Source organism: Herpailurus yagouaroundi, unplaced genomic scaffold (genome assembly GCF_014898765.1).
Source record: "Herpailurus yagouaroundi ecotype Mexico unplaced genomic scaffold, PumYag 451, whole genome shotgun sequence".
NCBI lineage: Eukaryota > Metazoa > Chordata > Mammalia > Carnivora > Felidae > Herpailurus > Herpailurus yagouaroundi.
In genome coordinates this window covers 1-8,337 of record NW_024412668.1, presented here as the reverse complement: position 1 = coordinate 8,337, position 8,337 = coordinate 1, and the positions used below count along the sequence as shown (strand labels likewise).

At 54.9% G+C, this 8,337-nt stretch overlaps 1 protein-coding gene across 1 annotated transcript; it reads left to right on the top strand.

Annotated features, from left to right (window-relative positions):
- Positions 1 to 204: 204 nt before the first annotated feature.
- Positions 205 to 7,288, top strand: P2RX6 (purinergic receptor P2X 6). The gene is made up of 8 exons (XM_040464422.1): positions 205 to 444; positions 1,146 to 1,296; positions 2,624 to 2,695; positions 6,287 to 6,362; positions 6,562 to 6,655; positions 6,739 to 6,819; positions 6,909 to 7,050; positions 7,145 to 7,288. Exons 1-8 carry the CDS (start codon positions 311 to 313, stop codon positions 7,286 to 7,288), a joined length of 894 nt encoding a protein of 297 aa, XP_040320356.1. The 5' UTR covers positions 205 to 310.
- The last annotated feature ends 1,049 nt before the right edge of the window (positions 7,289 to 8,337 follow it).

Sequence of the window (8,337 nt, the reverse complement as noted above, 5' to 3'; positions counted from 1 at the left end):
CCTATGACACTTGTCATTTCCTCCTCCTTCCCTCCCCCAAGGAAGTGAGGCCAGAGGGCAGGTTGCAGGGACTGCTCCTCTCTGCCTGGCCCTGGGCCCCTGCAGAGGGAGAGGGTGGCAGGCCCTGGGCAGCTGGTGGTTGGGACTAAACCCAGGGCTGAGGGGTGGAGGCTGGAACCTGTCCCAGTGGAAGTGTCCCTTTAATAGCTGCTGGCCCGCCGGCTTGGACGCCTGCTTTACCTCCTATTCAGCTGTGGCTGCAGCTGCTGTGCTGACTCATGTGCCCCAGCAGACAGCAGGAGCTGGAAGCATGGGCTCCCCGGGGGCCCTGGCGGGCTGGGGGCTTCTGGATTACAAAACGGAGAAGTATGTGATAACCAGGAACTGGCGGGTGGGCGCCCTGCAGAGGTTGCTGCAGCTCGGGGTCATGGCCTACGTGGTGGGGTAAGAGAATGGCTCCTGGGCCACACTGGCTGGAGGGATAATGACTCTTAGTCCTGGGCTGAGGGTTGAGGGTTTGACTCTTCAGGGGCTGAGCTGGTGGTAGCAGAGGGGAGCAGGTGGGAACAGGGGAGCAAGTAGGCAGAAGGGAGGATCTTTGTCTGTCTGGAGGTCAGTGGATACAAGAGCAAGCTGTATGCTTGTGTACTCCTTCCTGTGTGTCCACCTGCCTCCTCTCCTGTGCCTTGTTGCCAGGCCCATATTGAGCTCTGCACACAGAGCAAGATGGGCCCCCGCCCGTACCCAGGAGGCCCCTGGTGGGGTAGGAAGTAGCTCCTGATGTTTGGGAGAGCTGCAGCACTAAGGTCCCCGATAGAGACCACCAATTTTAGCTGGGTCGGGGGAGTCTTTAAGGAGGAGTTGGGCCTAGCCAGGACAGGAGGAGGGTGTTGGCTGGTGAAGGAGGAGGTGATGGGCCTCTCCAAGCCCATGGGTGCCATGAAAGACTGGCTCTCTGATCATGGTTGGAGCTTCTGATCTGTGCAGGGTGTTTGGGGTGGAAAATGAGGCTGGAGGGGAGCTAGGGGCCCTGAATCCTGGGCTGGGAGCCTGCAGGGTGTATGAGGAGAGAGGCTGAGAGGGTGGGTCCCACTTGCTTACCATGGGCCAGGGACGTGCCACACTGCCCATCAATTCTTCCTAAGGTGGGCTCTCCTCACCAAAAAAGGCTACCAGGAGCGAGACCTGGACCCCCAGATTTCCGTCATCACCAAACTCAAAGGGGTTTCTGTGACCCAGATCGAGGAGCTGGGTAACCGACTGTGGGATGTGGCAGACTTCGTGAAGCCACCACAGGTAGGTGCCGTGGTCCTGCTGCTAGGCAGTGACACCTCTGATACCACCCTTGCAGAGAACGTGTGTGAGAGAGGCATGTGATGCCAGAGCAGGGTGCTGGCACCGTCATAGGGCCGGGCTTGGGAAGAGCCTTACAGAGGAGTGGTGCCTGGATAGGGCTTTCTGGGATGTGTAAGGAGTGTCTAGGAGGACAAGGGGACAGACCAGGAAGCCAGGCCAGAGGAACAGCCTTTACAGAGGCTGGACTTAGAAGAGTGGAAAGTTTAGGAACTCAAGGCTTGAGCTTGAGGGTGGGGCAGGAGAAGCTTGGGGAACCAGGGCCTTGAGCTTCCTGAATGCTCCCCTCCCTGACCTGGGACACTCCTCCTCTGGCCCTCCCACGAGGCATTTCTGGCTCCTCCCTTTACCCAGATTGCCCACAGCCTCAGTTTCTACCTTTATCCTGCCAGTGCCCAAACTGTAACCCCAGTGACCACCTGCCTCTAGCACAGCTGCCTCCTGGGTACACACCCACCACGTCCATAGAAAAATCATCTCCCTCTCCCAGTGTGGCCTCTCTTCATCCAATGAGGGCCAAAGCCGGACCTGTCCCTCCCTCTGACCATCCCATCTCCTAGTAGTTTTCACTGCTGCGTGTGTCGTACCTGTATGAGGCCGTGACCTTCTAGTGGGTAGTGGGTCCCCGGATGCACTCTACCCAGCAGCCAGCCTGAGCTGTCCTATATGTTATCAATCAGAGCTTGACAACCCTTGTTTCCACCCTGGGGAGACTTCCTTTCCATAGTGGTGGCCACCAAGTCCCTCCAGATCCTGACCGCTGTCACACCTGCTGCCTCCTCTCTTTCCTGGGTGTGCATTACCCCAAACTTTCAGAACTCACACACACGGCGCTTGGATGCCAGCCACCCTGCCTGTCCTTAGCCACCGTTTGCCCAGGCAGAGTTCACCGCCTGCTCCACTGGCCCCTGACCATGTGTGCAACGAGGGGCCCGCCTCCCAACTAGCCTGGGCAGGCTCCTGGTCCAACTCAGCTCTGGATCTTCAGTGCCTGGAAGCAGGAGGCAATTGGAAAATTCTGGTTGAAGGAATGAATACAAACATGGAAGATACACTTGTCTCAAAGAGGCAGCTGTGGGCTTAGAAAAGGCCAGAAACCCAGCTGGCCTCTCTTCTCTATTTCAACTTGCCTCACTGGAGGCGCTCTCCTGGGGCAGAGTTGATGACTTGATGGGGCCAGGACCCCTTTCCCCACAAGCCAAGCTGCCAGCTTCTGGCCTCTCTCTTTTGGAGAGGGAAGCAGAGACTGACTCTGACACTTGCTTTCTAGGGAGAGAATGTGTTCTTCTTGGTGACCAATTTTCTTGTGACGCCAGAACAAGTTCAGGACAGATGTCCAGAGGTAAGGTTGCTCAGGAGCTTCCCAGCGGGTCCCTAGTTCCTCTGCCAGACTTGGGTCACCAGCCATGTCCTCCGCTCGCCTTCCCAGGTAACTGAGGGCTTAGTATATATATGCTACTCTATCCCAGGCACTGAGCGAAAACCTTTTAGTGAATCATTCCATTTAGTCTTCACAAATACCTTGCCTGGTAGGAATCACTAATGATCCAGGAGCACCTGGATGGCTCAGTCCGTTAAGCGTCCTACTTCGGCTCAGGTTATGATCTCACAGTTTGTGAGTTCGAGCCCCACGTCAGGCTCTGTGCTGACAGCTCAGACCCTGGAGCCTGCTTCAGATCCTGTGTCTCCCTCTCTGCCTCTCCCCCGTTCACACTCTGCGTGTGTATGTCTCTCTCTCTCTCTCTCTCTCTCTCTCTCTCTCAAAAATAAATAAACGTTTACAAAACATTTTTAAAAAGGAATTACTATGATCCCATTTAAGATGAGAATCTCAGTAAGGTAGAGTCACATGTTCAAGGCCGCCCAGTCTCTGGTCCTCCAAGCAGTCTTCTGGAGTCTTCCACTGTAGCCCCCTGTGAGATATCCAGGCCCCTTCCCTTCCTGGTCCCACCTCTGGGCACCTTCCAGTTTGTCAGAACTGGGTATAAGACTCCGGTGAGCTCCAATAGAGCCCTTCCTCTCTTGTATGCACAGACTCTATTAATGTGTCCCAAGTCAGCTTCCATTTTTGTGGGCAAGCACGAAAACACCAGCTTATGCTGACCTGAGGGTCACTTATGATCTCTGGGCATTAAAAAAAATTTTTTGTTAACGTTTTATTTATTTTTGAGAGAGAGAGAAAGACAGAGTGCGAGTGGGGGAGGGGCAGAGAGAGAAGGAGACACAGAATCTGAAGCAGGCTCCAGGCTCTGAGCTGTCAGCACAGAGCCCGATGCGGGGCTTGAACTCACGGACCGCGAGTTCATGACCTGAGCTCCACTCAGACACTTAACCGACTGAGCCACTCAGGTGTCCCAGGCAGTTTTTACAACTGTGGTCACACCAGAGTCGCTCATCCTATTCTTGTCTATTTCTCATCCAGAATTGCAGGTTTTCCACCTAAAATCTCCCCGTTGTCCCTTGCCTAAGGGCGACCCATGGATCCAGCGTCTGTCACAGTGCACAGTGCTCTTCTCTCCAGTTATGGGTTTTTTTTTTTTTCCCTCAAATTTTTGTGTGTGTGTGATAAAATACATGTAACATAAAATTTACCATCTTACCCATTAAAGAATTTTTTTTGTTTACTTTTGAGAGAGAGAGAGAGAGAGAGAGCAAGCAGGGGAGGGGCAGAGAGAGAGGGAAAGAGAGAGAGAGAGAATCCCAAACAGGCTCCATGCTGTCAGCTCAGAGCCCAACGTAGGGCTTGAATTCAAACCTCGAGACCATGACCTGAGCTGAAACCAAGAGTCGGACACTTAACTGACTGAGCCACCCAGGTGCCCCGCATCTTACCCGTTTTTAAGTGTATGGTTCTCCAACTGTGGATTTTATTTGAGCAGTTGGGACTCAGGACATAGCCTTGGAAGCCTACTTCCATGGTAACAGCTTTTTAAAATCACCTCTAACACGGGACACCTGGGTGGCTCAGTGGGTTAAGCATCGACGACTCTTGGTTTCGGCCCACTTCATGATCTCACAGTTTGTAAGTTTGAGTCCTGCATTGGGCTCCATGCTGACAGTGAGGAGCCTGCTTGTGATTCTCTCTCTCCCCCTCTCTCTGCCCCTCCGCTGATTGCTCGCTCTCTCAAAGTAAATAAACTTAAACAAACAATTTTTAAATCACATCTAACATTTAATTGCTTGCAGGGCTGGGGAGTAACTGTGTGGTCAACTGTCCCCTGTGTCCTGATTGTTGGTGCCACCACAGTTGCTGGAGGCATCACATGTCCTAGGTTGGCTCTGTCCACAAAGGATGTGAAGCATGTGCACAAAGGATGTGCTTACACACGGCAAACATACACGATGTCCTTCGTTTTCTAAATGCTCAGAGGACATCTGATTAATGTTCAGGCTGTAGGCTGTCCTGAAAATTTCCTGAAGCCATCATTCTGTGTTTTCTGGATCCATGTGATTTGCCTCATGTCCCAGCTTCTAGGTCTTCCTATGAAACTACTGAAGCTGGGAAGTAATCAGATCTGACAACACGGCTTCTGGAGACTCACCAGAGATCCCGCCAGCTCTTCTCGGCGGTCCTGGTCATCCGGCCCTTCCCGACGTATTGGCTGTGCTCCTTGGAGACTCACAGCCTTTAGCAAACAACTGCTGAGCCTCTTGGGGGCCAGGCCTGATGCTGGACTTGCAAGACTCCACCCCCTTTTATCTCAAGGAGCTCCTGCACAGGCAGCCCAGCCAAGGTGGCCGGTCCCGTGATGGGGGCAGAGGCTGCAGCTGCAGACCCAGGGAGACATGTCTGCCAGCTCAGGGCCTCAGGAAGGGTTTCCCACAGAACTCAAGGCTCAAGTGGGATCTTGAGACGGTCCAGGCAGAGGGAGCTGTATGAGCAAAGGCCCCAAGCTATGTGAGATGAGGCACCTCCAGGGTCACCTGCTGCTGAGTGGGGTTGGAGCCTAGGTTTGGATTCAGGTGGCAAGGGGGTAGCCCAAGACCTCAGGGGCCCTGTGAACTCTGTGAAAGAGCTAAACTTGATCACAGGAGCATGGCAGAACTAGGGATGGTCTCTGCTGAATGAATGAGGCAGATGATGCAGAGAGCGGCCCCGTGGTGGTTATCATGAGGTTCGATTGGAGGAGACGGTGGCCCAGCCAGGGTGGAGGGGAGGGGCGGGCTCAGGACACAGGAGGCCCCACTCTGTCCTCTGCCCACGTATCACGGTCCCAACCCCACCCAGTCCCACTGTCTCGTTTGGCTTGGAGTCCCCAAGTCCTTCTTGCCACCCTGGCACACCGCTCCTCCTTCTGCTCCTGAGCCAGGTAACCTGGACAATGGTGCTCACTGTCAGCCTGGGGCAGAGCTGTGTCTGAGAGCGTGCCTTCCTCTTTGGGGGGTGTAGGACCCCCAGAAAGTTTGCTAGTCCCCCCTTCTGACTGATCGCCAGAACGCTTTGCCCAAGAATAAGTAGGGGAGGGACTAGCCTGTGGTCCCTCAGCAAGTGTGTGTGGTCCTGCCACTTCCCTACCCAGCCCCCTCCAACTAGGTCCCTGCCCTTTGTTCACCGTGCCCCACCCCTCCACTCTGGCATGAACTAGCCCTTCCCAGAGTCCCTTCACCTTCCCTGTTCTGTTGTCTGAGGTGGACCAGAGGATCTGGGCCTCCGGCCAGGAGAGAGCTATCAGGAAGGAAGGAGGCTTGCTCTGCCTTGGAATACAGCACCTGCACCCCTATCTGGCGGGCGGTGGGGGGTGGCGGTGCTTGCCACCTTCCTCCTCCAACCACCTCCTTTTATTTTTACCCTCCAGCTTTGCCATGTGCCCCCAAACTCAGGGACCTCTATGCAGCTAAGGCAGGGAGGGCTGTGTCCCTGCAGACTGCAAGACTGGGTCACAGAGGGGAAACAGTCCCCGAGCCCTTGGCAACTTTGCTTTCCCCACCTCAGCACCCTTCCATCCCGCTGGCTAACTGCTGGGCTGATGAGGACTGTCCGGAAGGGGAGACGGGGACACACAGCCACGGTTGGTAACTGTGGGCCCTGTCTTCCATGGGCTCCCCTGGGTGGGGGCTCCAGGGCCCGGGCTGGGACCCTGGGTGGTTCTTGAGGGCAGGCCTGGTGGTGCCTCTGCATCTCTCCTCTCTGTCAGTGGCCCCCTGCCCTGTCTCATCCCCTGGCCCCGTGGAGATTTGAGGGCCTGGTGTTTGTTTTGTATTCTCAAGGCATAAAAACCGGCCAATGTGTGGAATTCAACGGGACCCACAGGACCTGTGAGATCCAGGGCTGGTGCCCCGTGGAGAGCGGCACTGTGCCCATGTAAGTCTCTCCACCCACCCCCACCCACCTCCAGGACAAGGCCCCAGAACCCAGGAGTCTGCCCTTCACTTCTTTACCAGCAGGAAGCCCCTACTGGTCCAGGCAGAGAACTTCACCTTGTTCATCAAGAACACTGTCACCTTCAGCAAGTTCAACTTCTCCAAGTAAGTGTGGGTGTGTCCTGCTGGCCCCAGACCCTCCTTGTGTCCTGTCTTACCTGACCGTCTGTCCCATCCCCCACCCCCACCCCCAGGTCCAATGCCTTAGACACCTGGGACGCCACTTATTTCAAGCGCTGTCGCTACGACTCACGCTACAGCCCTTACTGCCCTGTGTTCCGCATTGGGGATCTCGTGGCTGCAGCTGGAGGGGTCTTTGAGGACCTGGCATTGCTGGTGGGTCCATGGGGGGAAGAGTTCCAGGAAGGCTCAGGGAGAGGGTCCCGGGGCCTGCGTGCTGGTGAAGCAGCGAGCAATGTGCTGTGTGCAGGGAGGTGCTGTGGGCGTCCGAGTCCACTGGGATTGTGACCTGGATGCTGGGGGCTCCGACTGTCGGCCCCACTACTCCTTCCAGCTGCAGGAGAGGAGCTACAACTTCAGGTGCGGCCCCTACTGCCCTCCTGCTGTTCCTTAGCCAGGTCCCCCCACTGTCCTGTGGCAACCAGGACTGGCCACAGCTCTCTGGAGATTCCATTGTGTGTGTGAGGAGGGCCCCAGGGGCAGGAGGGGTGTCCTAAGCTCTGGTCCCCCAGCACAGGCTCTGTCCAGCCTCCCTCCTGATCCCATCCCCCTTCTGTTCCCTGGGACTCCTCAACCCCCCAGCCCCTCTCCCACCCCACCCTGCCTCTAGCACCTCCCTCCTCGGCTGGGGGGGGGGGGGTTCTTTTTTACTTTTCCCTTAGGTCTTATCTCAAAAATGTCAAAAACCTACATAAAAATGCAAAGCCATATACCCTCTATCTGGGTTCACTAGGGTTTTTTTGGTTTTGGTTTTATTTTTTATCATTTTGCCACATTTGCTTTCTCTCTCCCTCTCTAGAACGAGCTGGATATAGTTAGATAGATTTCAAAGGGAAGCATTTTAGAGTAAGTGGCAGACATCTGACACTCTTCCTCTCAACACTGTCCTGAGAATGAGGACCTTACCCACGTGACCACGGTACCACAGTCACACTCAATACATTTAACATTGGCAGAGTAAATCGAATATTTACTCTGAATTTCTCCAACCATGCCAATAATAGTCCTTTATCTTTTTTATTTTCTGATCCAGGATGCTTTCAGGGATCTTGTGTTGCATTTATTGTCATGTCTTTGAGTCTCCTAAACAGATCTCCCTCAACCTGCCGGGAATCCTTGTCACTTCCTGTCACCTGGTCATTGTCACACATACGCGCACACAGCCCCCAGGCCTAGAGACCATGTCCCTTGACATTGCTCACTGGGCTTTTCCTGGCCTGGCTTCCTTGACCTCCCCGGCCCTTTGCAATGATGAGGGGCTGGCTCCCTACCCACATTCTGCTTCCTGCACCTCTGTGCTCTTACCTGTCCTATTTTCTCTGTCTAGAACACTCCTTCCTGACCCCTGGAAGACCAGCCTCAAAGTATCCCTTGTAGAAAGCCTTTCCCACCCAGTTTCTAGGGGTAGTGAGTTCCCCCTCGCCCTTTGGACTCACACAGCCC

What these genes read in the sequence shown, in the direction of transcription:
- P2RX6 (XM_040464422.1), top strand. Translation starts at nt 311, where the DNA reads ATGGGCTCCCCGGGGGCCCTGGCGGGCTGGGGGCTTCTGGATTACAAA. An exon ending in ACTTCGTGAAGCCACCACAG is followed by an intron (nt 1,297 to 2,623) that starts GTAGGTGCCGTG and finishes CTTGCTTTCTAG; the next exon opens with GGAGAGAATGTGTTCTTCTT. An exon ending in TTCAGGACAGATGTCCAGAG is followed by an intron (nt 2,696 to 6,286) that starts GTAAGGTTGCTC and finishes TCCCCACCTCAG; the next exon opens with CACCCTTCCATCCCGCTGGC.